Consider the following 15,388-nt stretch of genomic DNA (forward strand, 5'->3'; position numbering starts at 1 on the left):
TGCAAGGAGTCAGCAAGCATATGCCGCCACTTGGCCAGTCACAAGGGTTTCGGGGAGAACATTGTCCGGCGTGGACCAGGGTGCCGGCTAATTTGTCTGCTATGGTCGTTAATACGAATCGCCGAGGACGAAAGTTTCCACCCCCCGTTCGAGCATCACGAATCTTTCCAATTTTTAGCCAGTTTCTCACCTACCAACCTGAATAAATCGGTTAAGATTGTTTATAGACGTTCTTGGTGCAGTTGGTCTCCCCTAGGTGCAACTTCCTCTCCCTCTGCGAGGCCATCCATACAATGTCGCTAGCCCTGGACGTGATTACTGACAGCCGTGTCCTCGTGCGGCTTGCGCTACTTGGTGCGATCTTCGTCTTGTTTCGAATATACAAATCTTTAATTGCTCCGACCAAACCATGGCCCAATTTTCCCGTGATCAAACTCGATGGGCTGGATGCCGCAACCAGCTGGACCGAACACGCTTTAGAGACGATATTTCGGGGCCGGGAAGCCACCAATGACGGCTTCTTCCAGATCATAACGGGCAATGGGCCTAAGATTGTCGCTCCAAACCGATTCCTCGAGGAAATCAAAGCCAACAAGGATCTGGACGCACAAAAGGGCTTGGACGCGCAAAAGGCCTTCTCCACAGAGCATTTCTGGACTTACTCTGGTATGATCGGCTTCAAGGCGATGAGGAACTACCCAGAACCAATCCGACATGTAGTGCGTGGAAAGGTCAACGCTGCTATGCTTGCGATGACGAAGGAGCTAGCCGCTGAAGCAGTCGCTGTTATTGATGCATCCATGCCTTCGAAAGATGCTGCAGATGATGAGTGGCATTCCGTATCGATGCAGCCGGTCTGTGAGGAGATTGTCGCCCGCCTCTCCACATTATTGTTCCTCGGCCGAGACGCCTGTCGGGACCGCGAATGGCTTGATGTAGTTAGGACCTACACCTTCAATGCCTTCAGGACATCGGCAAGACTTCGCGCCTGTTCACCTATCTGGCGGCCGCTGGCGCATCGCTTCTGGTTCTCCGAGAGCAAAATGGTGCGCAAACAATGTGCCCACGCTGATATGATGATTAAACCAATGATTGAGAAACGCCAAAAGCTGATCGCTGCCGGTGAGTATAAATCCCTCAAGGTGGGCGATACGCTTGGCTGGTTACTGGAGGCAAGTCAGCGCTTTGGCAAATATATAGACTGCGTTGGTTCGCAGATGCTGTTGACGCTTGGTGCGGTGCACAATACAACAGAGACAATGAATGTCGCTGTACTAGACATCTGCAAAAACCCTGATGTTGTGCAGCCATTGAGGAATGAGATCGTAAGGGTGTTGAAGGAAGAAGGAGGATGGACCAAAAATGTCTTCTCCAAGCTGCACCTGATGGATAGTTTCCTGAAGGAGTCGCAAAGGATGCTTCCGGTGAGTGTGACACAACATACATCTTCCTCGAACACCTGACTAATCCAGAGCTCGTGATCATGCAGAATAATATTGGTATGTCAAGCGCTTTGCATGACTTCTATCCGGTAGCACACTGACATGATGTCGCAGCTCCTTTACGGCGCATCGTCACCCGCAGAACCGTTCTCTCCGATGGCACCGTCCTACCCAAAGGCGCATTCGTTACCTTCGCGGGCAATAACATGGATCCATCTGTATATCCTAACCCCGATGTCTTTGACGCATATCGCTTCTTGCGCCTCCGAGGCAAGCACAACGACGGGTTCCAATATACAGGACTCTCAACCGACATGATCCAGTTCGGATACGGTTCATGGGCATGTCCAGGTATAGTAAAATTTCCTAAACCAAGCGGAACGCTCAGTGCTGACTTACAATGGACAGGCCGCTTCCTCGCCGTGACGGAGCTTAAACTTGCATTGGTGTTGTTCTTGATGGAATTCGATTTCTGTCTGGATGAGACTTCGCAAGAATATGTACGACATTCCGCGGGAGCCAACATGTCGAATCGGGGAGCAACGATCAAAGTGCGGCGTAGGAAGGAGAAGGAGATTGATCTGATGGCGATGTTAGAATGATAGGGGGGGTTCAATTTCGAACCTTACGCCTAAACGGAGGCCCATTCAAAGGCTAGTTTGCTTCCATCGAGGCTGTGGAGAAGTGAGATCTGTAACAGCTTCGCAAGCCTTTGGAAACAGGATGTGTAGCTAGGTCATGTCACCATCTGCCTGAAGCTCCTGCAAAGATCAACAGCACTTCATGCAGGAGGCTAGCGAGCCGGGACAAGCTCATCGTTGCTCGTCGCAATGCGAAAGTTACTTTCTGTCAGTCTTCGGAGTATTAGTTAATCCGGATCCGAAAATCTTAGTAACTAATCAGGTTGGCTCATCTGGCTTTCGCTGGACGAACTTGACTCTCATTGTCGATTACTCCGTACAGAGTACAACAAATCTTTCGTCAGTATCAACATTCAGCCACACAAGCAGCTTTTGAGGGCATAATAAGGCAGTGCACAGTAATATCTTTTTATCAACACTGCAGGTAGCGGCTCTAAAGTTCTTATGGTTTAGTACAAAGTCCTCCATTTTGCGGTTGTTTCTTTGCAACCAGCTCTGACAACAGAAAGATTGATCTCAACAGCATAAAATCTTTTGCGTGTGCAATCATGTGCTTTTGCAGCAAAATATCTTTTCATGTCTATGTATGTACAAGTTCGAAGCCCTGTCAGCTTTGTGGGACTAGCAGACAAAGATCCAAGTTCCACCTGGAACCCCTGGCATAATGGATGCCGGTCGATGCCTTGCTGCTAAACATCTCTAGTAGCAGCTCAATGTGAGACGGTGCATCATGAGCTATTATCGTTCTCTCTCTTTGCCAAATTTTCTATTCCAGTCTTGGTCTCTGTGTGCTCTGTGCTCATGTGCTTCTGCTTAATGAAAATGCTCGCCACCACTGTAATACCTGCTACACATGTGTACAGGATAAATATATTTCTGACACTCCACGCGAATGCGTCTTGCACGGCTCGACGTTGTGTCGCGTCTGATATAGTCGCGACGATCCCCACATTTGCCGCTGCTTGATCGCCGGCCAAGGCATCAAGGACAGAGTCGCTAAGACCCGCGGCAACAAGACTGGAGCGACGAGTCGTCATGCTGTTCTGAAAGACCGCACCGCCGACGACAACCGACACAGATGTCGCCAGACTGCGGATAAATGCCAAAGACGCTGTAGCTGACGCGACCTCGGACTGGCTGACAGAGTTGTGAATGGCGAGAAGAGGTGTTTGGAACAGAAGTGCAGTACCCGTGCCGCCGACAATTTGAATTCCGATGATTCTGGCGAGGGGGGTGTCAGTCCAAAAATCAATGTACAGACCTGTCGCTAGCGTCATAAGCGTGACTCCAAACCAGATGATTTCCCTGTAACGACCTGTCCGATGGATCAAGATGCCGGCCACAACGTCCGCTGCAGCTGCCGTGATCGTTATGGGCAGTAATAGAAGACCACTGTGGAGCGGCGAGGCCTGTCTCACACTCTGAAAGAAAAGCGGGAGGTAATACTCTATGCCGATGTTGACCATACTATGTCCCATAGCCACGATAATGGTTGCGTTGCTGGACAACGTCTTGAAGACAGTGAGTGGCATCAGGGGATATTTGGCCAGACGTTTCTCGCTGAAGAGAAAGAAGCCGATCATCAGCACTCCAAATACAATCAAGCAGATAACTTGGGCACTATTCCAGGGAAATGTCGTCCCGCCGAAGTTGAGGCCAAGGAGAAGAAGAACGGAGACTCCCAAGATGGAGACCGTTCCGAACCAGTCAACGGCCACAAGGCCTTCACGAAGCCCGGTGCGTGGATTGTGCACGTTGAGGAAAAGCAACAGTAGCGCAAAGGAGAGTCCGCAGACGGGGAGATTGACCCAGAAGCACCACCGCCAACTAACAAGCTCGGAGAATGCACCTCCAATCAAAGGGCCGGCGGATCCAGCGAGAGCCCACACACCACCCATCCAGCCGAAATATAGCGCTCTCTTCCGCAGACTGAAGAGATCTGAGATGGTGACAGCAACCAATTGGAATAGGCCACCGGCAGCCACGCCTTGCAGTGCTCGCGCAGAGATCAACGTCTGGATGTTTGCGCTCACGGCGGCGATGATGCTCGCGACGGCAAATATCAGGACTGAGCCCAAGAGGGCAGGCTTACGGCCCCAGATGTCGCTGCCCTTGGTCCAGATGGGCCCTGCAGCAGCATTGGCCAGCAAGTAGGCGCCACCGATCCATGTGTAGCCTGCAGCGGAGCGCAGGTCGGCGGTGACTGTCGGGATGGATGTGCTGGAGCCCAGCATCAGCGTGTGTCTTTAGCAGATTGCAATGGAGCCACGTGATTTTACTTACGCGATGATGGTTTGATCGAGAGCGGCAACGAAGAGGACCAGATAAAGTGCGCCGACAATGGCCAAAACGCGTAGTCTCGAGCGGACGTTTGTGTCGGCCTCGTCTAGATGGAGTGGCTCGACAGTTAGCTGCTGCTCGTCGCTCCTATCGCTGGAGTTGCGCTTCGAGCTGTCAGCGGGAGTTTCAACATCTGCTTTGGCAGCAGATTCATCTGCCACCAAAGGCGGCGTGACGGGGTCCATGGGATTATCGTTAGCCATTGTTCGCTGGCCTCCGATAGAAGCAGGCGTTTCGTCTGCGAGAGGGAGGGGAGGTTGGAAAGATTAGAAGTAGAAATTTTGGAAAGCAGCGATCATAGGCGAAGCCTTTGGCTGCAGCGATGATCAGCGCATTCCGATCTCCATACGCTAAAATCGGGCTCCGAGACCAAGCTACAAGAACCAGTGCGGGCCGGTAGTATTGAGTGGAGGTCAGCAAACTTTGCCCCGTGGTGACGGTGGATCTCGCGGGCGGCCGCATCGACAAACCACACGCCGGTTGTTGGAATAAGGGTCCTGCCCAGCACTTCTGCCCGAATTACCAAGACTTTTAGCTCTTCTGGATCGCATGCTCGCCGTTCCAATCAATCCAGTCTTTGCAAGCAGCTTTCGAGAACGTGCTTTTAGGGCTAACTATCTACGGATTAAGCGCTCCCTGAAGGAGTAACTACATATATATGTTGTACAAACTCCGTACTCCGTACATATCTTTTAGCGATGGGGCCAGGGGCCGGGTTCAGGGCCGGTTGGGCCGCAGCTGGTGCGCCCAAAACAAAGATACATATTTGGCATGTAACCATTCCGAACTCCGAACTCCGCGAAGCTGTCATCAATTCTGCCCCTGTAATGTTTGAGACCGGACGCCGGGTGTCAGCATCCATGCCACCAAGATCCCCATCAGTCAGTGGTTCTCAAGCGAAGACCGCACATCTTCTGGCACAAACCGCTTTTCCCCATACTCTCAAGTTGCGATCGATGAACAGTGAAAACCAAACCGAATCGCTTCTGAGGGCTAGTTCCTCCGGAATGGGTGCCTGTTGACTTTGATCGGCTTTGCTTTGACTTTTGGATCCTGAATATTTGGGCTGTCTTCTCTTTTGCAATGATACGGAGCAAGTCCAGATTGCAGAGGGAAAAGAGAAGTTATGGCAAAATTCCTGCCTGCGATCTGTTTACTCGTGAGGTCATATATATTTACAATTTCATAAAACTAAAGGGGCTGTTCAGAGTTACGTCTCGAGAATCAGTGCTTGTCATGTATTTTGCACTCTGCATGCTGACTGAGTATAAAAATAGCATTGAAAGTAATGTCAAAGCTGCAGGGGTTGGTATTTCTTTTTTTTTACACACATCACTGTCATCCTCAAAATACATACATTTTCATGTCAGAAAAACTTCTTCTTGTTTTAGCTAACCACAGTCACACTCGCTAATGTATGTATAGTACATTTAACTATTGAAACAGCAGGCTGAGCAAGCAAACAAACGTTCAATCAATTAGGGCCTCAGGCGGTTGATCAAGAGATGCCAACTATCATGCAAGGAGGGGGAGGGGGAGGGAAGGAAAAGAAAGAAAGAAAGAAAGAAAGAAAACAAGCAATTGCAAGTTTAAAATGAGTCGCAGAAGAGAAGTAGAAATAAGAAAACAATCGCACACTCGACGCTCAGAAAAATGCTTCGAGAAAATCGACGACGAAGAAGCAGCAAAGCCCGCCAACGGCAACCCAACCCACAAACTCACCCTGTTTGATTCCACTACCTCGACAGAAACGCTAAGGCTGAGGCGGATCAACTCCATCAGCTGGCGAGTGGATACGTGGAAACGGAATTATTGCGAGCCATGGCGGAGGATTTGATCACGAAGTCTGCTTACTGGCAAATGGCTCACGGAACCAACTGTTGACAGAAGGTTCCTGCGGGCGTAAGATGCTTATGGCTGCCATCACCACGACGCAGTAAGACGCGCAACCGCTCTGACGGCTAACCTGAACTCGCGTGGCGTGTGTATAAGCATTTCCCGGAAGGGTTGGTACAGTGACTCTTCGGTCTATACTGATGGGGTCAAAACATGGTCATGAACGCCGCAGATTTCCCATCTTGATCACTTTATTTTTGAGAGCATCTACATCCATGTGCAGTCGCTCTCTGGACCTTGCTGTCCTCAGTCGACACTAAAGCCCCTGTTCCTTATACCAATTACGTCCCTCTTACAACTTGCAACGCTTCCCGGCCTTGCTCAAAGATGTCTGGAGGACTAGGCAAAAAGGTCTGCGTGATTGGCGCCGGAGGCCTTGGCCTGGCCGCTTTGAAGAACCTCGTGGAGACAGGTTTCGATGTGACCGTCTTTGAGCGCGCAAGCTATATCGGCGGGCTTTGGCATGTAACCACAGACCCGGATCAAACGTCTGTCCTTCCGCAGACCAGAGCCGTCCTTACCAAATATTCGGTTTGTCCTCTCAGTCTGCTGTATAAGTCCTCGCCCCCTTGATTAATGCATGTGACCCCAGGTTGCATACACCGATTTTCCAATGAGCGAGGGTACGTTATGACGTCGTGCAAATATGGAGCATAGGAGGTCATCTCATTGATCTTCCTCGTGTAGAGTCCGATAGATTCCCAACCGCAGCTCAAATGTGCGAATATGTCGAGGCATATGCAAAACACTTCGACCTCCACCGGCACATCCGTCTGAACACCACGGTGGTCAGGGTCCTGAGAGATGAGGCCGACAACAAATGGCTCATTGAGGTACGGGCGACGGATTCACACGGCACCCAAACTCAGACACATGTTTTCGACAGACTCGTTTTCGCTACGGGAATTCATTTGAAGTTGAACTGGCCCAATATCAAAGGTCGGCAGAGATTTGCGGGCGATATCATCCATGGCCTACGGATGAAGGAGCCGTCCAAGTACAGGGGCAAAAGAGTCTTGATCATCGGCCTAGCCCTCACCGGAGCCGATTGTGCTCGCCACCTAGCGCGTGAAGGCGCAGAGCAAGTATACTGCAGCCATCGCCGGCAGGTCCTCCTTGTAAGTGCGGCAATAACTTTTACCATCCCAACAGACAGAAGGAACCGTCGCTGACGTGTATGTCAAGATTCCACGTGTGGTAGAAGGCAAGCCGCTAGCCCAACCTATGCGCAGTAAATTATTTACCGGGCGCATGGAGGCGTTGGCCCCCGCCATTGCACGAATTATGGCGAAGAGATTCCTGCTATCAATTCAAGAGAAGTCATATCCGGAGATGAGACACCACCCAATACTGAACCGGTCCACCCGAAAGGACGTCCACATCGATTCTCGCATTCCGGTCTATGCCGATAACCTCGTTCCACTCCTTAAAACGGGCCAGGTGAAATCCGTACAGGCGGTTGACGAAGTCATCGGTCCGCACTCTGTCAGACTCGTAGATGGTACCGTACTGGACAACATCGACGCAATTGTATGCGCAACTGGGGCGACGACTGATGCATCGGCGCTTCTCCCACCTCAGTGCGACCCTGCAAACCCCGACCTGGCCCCAGATGGATTTGCTCTAATCCCCGAGACATATAGGAAACAGAGACCCGTGCTAAGACTCTATCAAAATTGGCTGTCGCTCCAACATCCGCATTCGCTCGCCATTTTGGGCTATGCTGTGCGACTTCAGGGATCGTTCCCACTTGTAGATGTCGTGACCAGCGCGATGGCACAGCTTTGGAGCGGCGGATATCCAATGCCGTCGCAGGCGGAGATGGAGCGAAACGTCCACGCGCACTATCGCCATATAGCCGAGCTACTAAAATATGGCGATGTAATGTTCCCAGGGCGTATTTCCGGGCTGGAATGGGATCACTGGCACGACAAAGTCGCCGGTGCCGGTATTTATGATCGGCTGGGTAACTGGCGGAGTTTAAAGTCGTGGAAACTGTGGTGGAACGATCCTGAGCTGTACAAGTTGCTTATGGACGGCACGTCGTCGCCACACCTGTTTCGCTTGTTTGACACTGGCAGGGGAAGAAAACCGTGGGATGGCGCGCGGGCTGCGATCGAAAAGGCTAATAAATCCGAGGAAGAGACGATAGAAAAATGGAAGCGCCAACAGGCAGGGGAGGAGAAGCATTAGGGCATTTTTATGTACTTAACAAAATGAGCGCGATCTTTTCTCGTAGAAACAATGTTTAATAGATTTGCACATTTCACAGACATCTGCGATCGGGCGCAAGTCGCACATCACAGCCTAGCTAATGGTCCATCATGCCTAACAACACCCAGACTCGCTTTAGTAATGTCTTTGATCGTCTGGCAGCCCGCGAGCTTCATGCACCGTACAAAATCGTCGTAAAGCACCTGCAGCATGAGGTCCATGCCCTTTTCGCCATCGTACTGGAATAGCGGTCAGCATAGGGATTCGAGGAAGAGGGCCAAACGACTTACTGCCAGTGCCCAGAGCGCTGGCCGACCCAACCAGCAGCATTCCGCCCCTAAGGCTATGGCCTTGAAAATGTCCGATCCGGTTCGAATACCACCATCGATATGCACTTTCAACCGCCCACTTGCCGCCTTTACACATTCTGGTAAAGCGTCAATCGTAGCTGGCACACCATCCAACTGCCTTCCGCCGTGATTGCTAACGATAATCCCGTGACAACCCATCTCGACAGCCTTCTGCGTGTCCTCGGCCGTCAGCACGCCCTTGATCCATATCTCCATCTTAGTCTGGCTCTTGAACCAGGCAATGTCGCGCGCCCAGTTTTGGCTGTCGTCCAGCGTGTCCTGACCTACGGAGTCGTTGCTCTGTGCCCGCAACCGTTCGACCGTCCAGCCGATATTGGGAAAGCCCTGTTCACTGGGTATGCGAAAGTCGTCCTTCCACTCCCGGTACCGCACGCCTAGCGTGGGTGAATCGGCCGTCAGGAATACAGCCTTGCAACCCTGCGCTTCGGCCTCCTTGATGAGCTTCGCTGCCATGACGCGATTCTTAAAGGGGTACATCTGCATCGCGTAGGTCATGTTCGAGTCAACGGACTTCCCAGCGCCGCAGATATCTTTTACTGTGTTGCTGGCAAGGCTGCCGATGGCCATGTTGATGCCTTTTCGCGCACAGGCCCGGGAGGTAGCGACCTCGGCGTCTGGGTGGGCAATGAATTGGACAGTGGGTGCAATGCCCACGGGAAATGCGACCTTGCGACCCAGGCATTCAATAGAAGGGCAGCATTGGGACACATCGACAAGCACACGGGGTCTGATTCTATATTTCAGGAAGGCGGTCGAGTTCTCTCTCACTGTAATCTGATCGGTTGAGCCGTCGTTGTAGTAGTCTGATAGATGCCTCAGTCAGTAACCTGCAATCATGTACCGATATCAAGCGAGTGTTTCCAACAGGGCAGACCTACTCCTGTGAACCCGAGGCAGTTTCCGGTCCGCAACTTCTTTGAAGTCCTGAATACACATCATCTTCTGGCCCGTCGTCTCATCCTTTTCCGCTGTCACCGCCTCCTTGCTCTCTACGAATCGTTTCGTCATCTCGAATGCCTTGCTCTTGGTGGTCTGTGGACGAAAGAGAGCAGCGATGCCTGTCTTCCTGTTCTTCTCGTGGTCACAATTGATCCAGGAGGTGTTTTGAGCTAATGTAAGTTCCCCAGCAGCAGCCGTCCGCCCAGGCGGCATGCCGTCGTAGTTAACGATGCCGTCCTTCCCATCCTTCCGACTCCCTGGATTCGACCACAACCCCACCACTGCTGAGCTCGCGTGCGGTTTGCATGTTCACCATCAGCTTCACAGCCATCAACTCCATCATGACAATGCTGACCGGAAGCTGATAGTGGCGATGTATCGAAGCGCCAGTGTAAGCTTCGACTGTTCACAACCCTGACGGCCCACTGCTTGTATGACATGCGATGGAGTAAGCCCTTGTCTTACATGGATGATCACTTTTAGTGTAACTTACACATTCATTAGTGTGAGTTGGACAAAAACATGCAAGCTGACAGCACATCGTATTTCTGGTCATTGAAGTCAAGCATCGCAGCATCAACAGATCAAACTGGGGTCAATTGCCGACCTTATACTTCATAACTATGGCCGCACTATCGGAAAAAATGGATACTCTCTTTGCATGCCAGGAACCTCCTTTTGCAAAATGACAACAACTGCTACAATGACCACTACTGGTGCTGTTTCTGCTCCGCCAGAACCGCACTCTTTCCCGTTGGGCGAATCTCTGCCGCCTGGGGATATACATGTACGTGATACTCGTTTGATCGTCGATACAATTGACTGACTTTGGATTATCTAGGCCGTCAGCGTCTCTCTTCCAACATGGGACAATATCGTGCGCTATATGGCGGCCGACAAAAACATACACGACAATTTGCAGTCTGATTATCCGAGGCATGTCCAGTCTCATCGTTTAAATAAACTCAATATTTAGCTTTCTGACGGGGATGAATGAGAATCTTGATGATACAGATTCTACCAGCATGCAAGTGTTCAGAAGTTAAACGATGCTGTTCTTCACCGGGTTGGCGCCCCTGAAACGTACCGTTGTGCCATATTTCCCTCCAATGACGGCATGAGACGATGTAGCCAGTATCTTCGCCAAAAGGCCCGTCCTGATGGCTCCGAAAAGCTCCCCATCCAGGAGGTGTCTTTCCGTTTGGCCCAGTCATCCTCAGTTACCCGGGAAAATGACAGCTGGGCTCGATTCAGTGCAGTACTCTATCCGGAGCAATTTACAGAGTCGGCCGCTGAGGTCTGGGGTTGGATGGGAGACGGTATTTCCAGCCGCCATGCCGATTTCTGCTTCGAGAGATTTCGCTTCATGGAGTCTGCCCCATTGTCCGTCAATGATGATTCGTCGTCGTTGTCATTCTCGTTGCAAACGCATGCAACCTGCGACGAGGTCGATACGGTGCTATCCACAGCACCCTGGGTACATTCCGATACTGATACCAAGGACAAAATCAAGGGACTTATTGCGAAGTGGGTGACGTCGCAACAGCCGGGTCAAGGAGCTGTCAGGCCGCACGAGGATGTCTTTCTTTATCCTAAGGGCATGTGCGCGATTGGCGACATTGCAAGAAAACTTGTTCCGACGACCTCCCCCCATTCATCTGAGGTCGTCATATTTGGCTGGCCGTATGGCTCAACGCCCAAAAATGTGCAAGCAAGTGGCTACGAGCGGTTCACATTCTACTCCCAAGGCACATCCGAGGAGCTTGATCAACTCGAATCGTCCCTCCAAGCCGGCCACCGCATCGCAAGTTTCTTCTGCGAAATCCCCTCCAATCCCCTCTGCGCAACTCCGGACCTGTGCCGTATCCGTAGACTTGCTGATAAGTACCATTTCGCTGTCATCTGCGACGACACCATCGGCACCTTCATCAACGTCGATGTGTTGCCCTATGCCGATGTCATCATCACCAGCCTCACCAAGCTGTTCAGCGGAGGATGCAACGTCATGGGTGGGAGCGTCGTCCTCAACGCCAGTTCCCCTTTCTATTCCATGCTGCATTCAGCACTGACCCGCACCCACGAGGATCTCATGTTTCCCCTGGATGCCCAAGTTCTCCTCCACAACTGTGTCGACTTCCCTGATCGTGTCCAAAAAGCCAACCGCAACGCTCTCGCCGTCGTCAATCTCCTCCAATCGCAACCATCCTCCCTTATTTCCCGCGTCAACTACCCAACCACGGTGCCCAGCGCATCCCTCTACGAGCAATACCGCCGAAGCCCGGACGGAGGGTATGGCTCTTTAATCAGCGTCGTTTTCCTAGACCCGGATGTTGCCGTAAGCTTCTACAACGCTGTAGATCTCTGCAAAGGACCCAGCTTCGGAGCTAATTTCACCCTTGTGCTGCCGTATTCTCAGCTCGCACATGCGTTCGAGCTGGACTGGGCTGAGTCGCAGGGTATGCCAAAGCATATTGTGCGGATCAGTGTCGGGTTGGAAGATGAGACGATCTTGATTAAGAAACTGGAGCAGGCTTTGATAAAATGTAGACCTTCTAACTAGTCCCTATTAGCTATGCATCCCACCAAACGGGACGTAATTTCAATGCTGCCATCATAGATATATTCTTTGTTAGTGCTGAACGATGCTTTTTGATCACCCTCGCCATCTGTTGAATAGTGATACCACTACTGTTGCTGAGGACATCTTGCACGGTAAGAACTAGGCCTTCAGCTCGACAGCGTGCGACTAGATCCATGGCTGAAAACGAATCTCCACCCAGGCCAGAGAACGTTTGATCAAGTGGAATAACATCATCCGTCATGTTCTTTTCGCCGTGATTGCCGATATTGAGGACCTGGCCCCAAATATCTCGCAAACGCTTCTCAATCGCATCGCCATCGTCGTTCTGATCATACTCTTTTTCTTCGCTATGATGATCCTGCTGCGCCGCCTCACCCACCTCTTTTCCTTCTTTAGGCTGGCTTTCCCCCGTTGTTGATATTGTTAGACTCTCAACAAACTTTTTCACTAAAACGCGGTTCATCTTTCCCGATATCAGCGTCGGAATGTCCTGCACTACTACCCACGCCTGAGGGAGCATGTACGATGGAAGTTTGGAGGATATAAATTCCTTGATCTTGGCCAGCTCTGAGGTGCATGGATCTTTAGCCATAACAATCGATGCTTCTCCTTCTTTGCCTCCTTTGTTGACGGTGTTGGCACTAGTGCTGTTGATAACCACTACAATCGCCACAAGTCGTTTCGCATGCACACCCGCGCTGGGGAACATAACCATTGATTGCTGGACGAGAGAATGTGAAGCCAAGTGATGCTCAATCTCTCCAATTTCAATCCTGCGGCCATGCAACTTGATCTGTGTATCCTTACGACCTATGAAACTCAGGGTGCCGTCGGCATTGAATTTCACAAGGTCTCCCGTCTTGTAGAATCGTCGTCGCTCAGAAGAAGAAGACACTGCCCAGCTTGGATTCTCGACAAATGATTGCTTCGTCTGCTCGGGGTTCAAGTATCCTCTTGCGAGCACGGGGCCTTCGATGAGCAGCTCCCCAGTACATCCAGCCGGAACCAGTCGATTGTGGTCGACGCTTCTTGTTACCCATAGCCGCGCTCCGCGACCCTTCCCAATATTATTCGCCAAGCTATCAACTCTCAGATCTGTTTGTGACGTACACCAGACAGTGCACTCAGAAGGACCGTACATCGCATTCAGCACAACCTTGTCTGCCCAACGCTCTAGATTTTCTTGCAAGAGTGCCTCCCCACCCAATAGAAGTGTCTGAAGACCAGGCACTTGCTCCGGATGAAGAATACGTGCGACGCTGGGGATCAAGCACGCCGTGTTAACATCCATGCGCAAGATTGCGCGCACCAGGTCATTGACACGTTCGTGTTCAGATGGCACGCAGATGCAACCTCCTTGAGAGAGCGTGACGAAGATGTCGCCGAAACTGAGGTCGAAAATGTACGCGGCGAATTGGAGGACACGGGAGGTGGATGTGATGCGCATGGGTGAGGCTAGGGCGGAGACGGCGGTGCAGAGGGCGCGATGTTCGATCATGATGCCTTTGGGAATACCGGTGCTGCCGGACGTAAAATGTATGTACGCAGTGTTTGAGGGAATCACGCGACATGGAGAAATCGTAGAGGGTAGAGGAAGTCCATCAAGGTATGCTGAATCTAGCGCGACAATGGACTTTTCCATAAAAATGCCTTCGAAGAGATAACGGTGTATCGGCTGCACCAGAACTAGGGAGGCATTCGTCGCTTGGACGATGGCCTGGATGCGACTGATGGGATACGCAGGGTCGATGGCGACAAATGCTCCACCAGCCTTGAATATGCTCAGCATCGAGACCATAGCAATCGAGGACTTGTCGAAGCAAATTAGGACGGGCGTTTCTGGCACCACTACACCTAGCTCATTGTTAAGATGATTTGCCAACTTCGTCGAGACTGTGTCAAGCTCGCGATAGGTGTAATCATGGCCGCACCATGAGCAAATGGCGGGAGCATCGGGCGTTTTCCGGGCGATTTGTTCAAATAGCTGGTGAAAGCAAGAATCGACAGCACTGGGGAGGGGGGGGTTCCAGTTCATCACTTTGTCGTAATCGCATCGGGTGAAAGTATCCAAATCGCCGACTGAGATGGATTGAGGGTTTGCCGCGGTAAGCATTTCGACTAACGTTTTGGCGAAGGCGTGGGCGACATCTGCTGTTCGGGATCGCGAGAACTTGGAAGCTTTTGTGCGGATTGCCACCGCAACAGAATCGTCGTCGTTTATCAATGCATGGGCCCGGATGTCGAAGTTCCCATCAGCCTGCGACATACTTCCCGATTGCTCGGAACCACGTCGTTGAATCTGCAAAGCCGAGTCTGAAAGTAATTGCCCTTCAAGGCCGACAAGGTTTTGCACCTCTGTAATGCCAATGGGACGGGTTCGGGCGTTTTCCAGGTGTTCCATCATATCTGTCATGATCTGGTGAAGCATTTGTTCAGCAGTAATATCTGTGCGGCAGATCACGACGTCACTATTGTCTCCCTCCAAATAACCAAACGATATATCTTCAACGCCAGCATAACAGGCTACGACAACAGCCCAGGCGGTTTGGAAAAAGCTGCCTAGTGTAACCTGATGTTCAGAACAAAACTCCTGAAGAGCAGAATGATAAATGTTGTCGAGCTTGACAGTAGCATCTTGGAAGTCGCCGCGCTGAAGGGTGGTAGTAGTAGATGTACTGGGTCCATCCCCTTCAAGTAACGAAGGGAAGTAGCATGGCTTGAAATCATGGAGAAAGGTTCTCCAGTATTTGCTGGTTCGCTCGCACAAAGATGTTTGAAAATGAGTGTCTTTCATCGCCGCTATTGAGATTGATAATGTAGAGTCATAAGTGGTCAAGGTCTTGATCTTGTCTCTCCCTATGGATCGCAAAGCGGTGCTTCATGTACCGACGGACGGGCGTATGGTCGGCTGTACGCTTGCTTCAGCATCGAAGGGAGACATAGAAGAATTTCTTAAGGCTTGAT

The 15,388-nt window shown here is 51.3% G+C and overlaps 7 protein-coding genes across 7 annotated transcripts; 4 read left to right on the forward strand and 3 right to left on the reverse strand.

The window, feature by feature from the left end:
- The first annotated feature begins 154 nt into the window (after window positions 1-154).
- On the forward strand, window positions 155-2,429 carry CIMG_03163 (uncharacterized protein). Its single transcript, XM_001243721.2, has 4 exons — window positions 155-1,424; window positions 1,490-1,499; window positions 1,557-1,793; window positions 1,851-2,429. Exons 1-4 carry the CDS (start codon window positions 294-296, stop codon window positions 2,042-2,044), a joined length of 1,572 nt encoding a protein of 523 aa, XP_001243722.2. The 5' UTR covers window positions 155-293; the 3' UTR covers window positions 2,045-2,429.
- Window positions 2,430-2,469: 40 nt separating this feature from the next.
- CIMG_03164 (MFS transporter) lies at window positions 2,470-4,846 on the reverse strand. Its single transcript, XM_001243722.2, has 2 exons — window positions 4,367-4,846; window positions 2,470-4,303 (listed from the first exon to the last, which is right to left on the reverse strand). The coding sequence occupies exons 1-2, from the start codon at window positions 4,624-4,626 to the stop codon at window positions 2,812-2,814; spliced, it is 1,752 nt and encodes a 583-aa protein (XP_001243723.2). The 5' UTR covers window positions 4,627-4,846; the 3' UTR covers window positions 2,470-2,811.
- Window positions 4,847-5,121: 275 nt separating this feature from the next.
- On the forward strand, window positions 5,122-5,445 carry CIMG_03165 (uncharacterized protein; the record flags this gene model as incomplete). Its single annotated transcript, XM_001243723.1, has 1 exon — window positions 5,122-5,445. The coding sequence occupies one exon, from the start codon at window positions 5,122-5,124 to the stop codon at window positions 5,443-5,445; it is 324 nt and encodes a 107-aa protein (XP_001243724.1).
- A 1,079-nt stretch (window positions 5,446-6,524) lies between these two features.
- Window positions 6,525-8,590, forward strand: CIMG_03166 (uncharacterized protein). The gene is made up of 4 exons (XM_001243724.2): window positions 6,525-6,850; window positions 6,912-6,942; window positions 7,007-7,437; window positions 7,505-8,590. The coding sequence occupies exons 1-4, from the start codon at window positions 6,647-6,649 to the stop codon at window positions 8,510-8,512; spliced, it is 1,674 nt and encodes a 557-aa protein (XP_001243725.1). The 5' UTR covers window positions 6,525-6,646; the 3' UTR covers window positions 8,513-8,590.
- Window positions 8,493-10,216, reverse strand: CIMG_03167 ((S)-2-hydroxy-acid oxidase). The gene is made up of 3 exons (XM_001243725.2): window positions 9,783-10,216; window positions 8,824-9,707; window positions 8,493-8,772 (listed from the first exon to the last, which is right to left on the reverse strand). The coding sequence occupies exons 1-3, from the start codon at window positions 10,054-10,056 to the stop codon at window positions 8,620-8,622; spliced, it is 1,311 nt and encodes a 436-aa protein (XP_001243726.2). The 5' UTR covers window positions 10,057-10,216; the 3' UTR covers window positions 8,493-8,619.
- A 197-nt stretch (window positions 10,217-10,413) lies between these two features.
- Window positions 10,414-12,499, forward strand: CIMG_03169 (cystathionine gamma-synthase). Its single transcript, XM_001243727.2, has 3 exons — window positions 10,414-10,630; window positions 10,685-10,779; window positions 10,858-12,499. The coding sequence occupies exons 1-3, from the start codon at window positions 10,505-10,507 to the stop codon at window positions 12,401-12,403; spliced, it is 1,767 nt and encodes a 588-aa protein (XP_001243728.2). The 5' UTR covers window positions 10,414-10,504; the 3' UTR covers window positions 12,404-12,499.
- CIMG_03170 (amino acid adenylation domain-containing protein) lies at window positions 12,362-15,300 on the reverse strand. The gene has a single exon (XM_001243728.2). The coding sequence runs from the start codon at window positions 15,216-15,218 to the stop codon at window positions 12,414-12,416; it is 2,805 nt and encodes a 934-aa protein (XP_001243729.2). The 5' UTR covers window positions 15,219-15,300; the 3' UTR covers window positions 12,362-12,413.
- Window positions 15,301-15,388: the final 88 nt, after the last annotated feature.

This window comes from Coccidioides immitis, assembly GCF_000149335.2.
Source record: "Coccidioides immitis RS genomic scaffold supercont3.6, whole genome shotgun sequence".
Taxonomy (NCBI): domain Eukaryota; kingdom Fungi; phylum Ascomycota; class Eurotiomycetes; order Onygenales; family Onygenaceae; genus Coccidioides; species Coccidioides immitis.

Bases quoted from the DNA above. Each gene is read 5' to 3' on its own strand.
- CIMG_03163 (XM_001243721.2), top strand. From the start codon at position 294: ATGTCGCTAGCCCTGGACGTGATTACTGACAGCCGTGTCCTCGTGCGG. The intron at 1,794-1,850 runs GTATAGTAAAAT...TACAATGGACAG, and splicing joins CGGTTCATGGGCATGTCCAG to GCCGCTTCCTCGCCGTGACG.
- CIMG_03166 (XM_001243724.2), top strand. From the start codon at position 6,647: ATGTCTGGAGGACTAGGCAAAAAGGTCTGCGTGATTGGCGCCGGAGGC. The intron at 6,851-6,911 runs GTTTGTCCTCTC...ATGTGACCCCAG, and splicing joins CCGTCCTTACCAAATATTCG to GTTGCATACACCGATTTTCC. The intron at 6,943-7,006 runs GTACGTTATGAC...TTCCTCGTGTAG, and splicing joins CGATTTTCCAATGAGCGAGG to AGTCCGATAGATTCCCAACC.
- CIMG_03167 (XM_001243725.2), bottom strand. From the start codon at position 10,056: ATGCCGCCTGGGCGGACGGCTGCTGCTGGGGAACTTACATTAGCTCAA. The intron at 9,708-9,782 runs GTAGGTCTGCCC...GGCATCTATCAG, and splicing joins ACTGCCTCGGGTTCACAGGA to ACTACTACAACGACGGCTCA. The intron at 8,773-8,823 runs GTAAGTCGTTTG...CCGCTATTCCAG, and splicing joins CAGCGCTCTGGGCACTGGCA to TACGATGGCGAAAAGGGCAT.
- CIMG_03169 (XM_001243727.2), top strand. From the start codon at position 10,505: ATGCCAGGAACCTCCTTTTGCAAAATGACAACAACTGCTACAATGACC. The intron at 10,631-10,684 runs GTACGTGATACT...TGGATTATCTAG, and splicing joins TGCCGCCTGGGGATATACAT to GCCGTCAGCGTCTCTCTTCC. The intron at 10,780-10,857 runs GCATGTCCAGTC...TTGATGATACAG, and splicing joins TTGCAGTCTGATTATCCGAG to ATTCTACCAGCATGCAAGTG.
- CIMG_03170 (XM_001243728.2), bottom strand. From the start codon at position 15,218: ATGAAAGACACTCATTTTCAAACATCTTTGTGCGAGCGAACCAGCAAA.
- CIMG_03164 (XM_001243722.2), bottom strand. From the start codon at position 4,626: ATGGCTAACGATAATCCCATGGACCCCGTCACGCCGCCTTTGGTGGCA. The intron at 4,304-4,366 runs GTAAGTAAAATC...GCTGGGCTCCAG, and splicing joins CTCGATCAAACCATCATCGC to CACATCCATCCCGACAGTCA.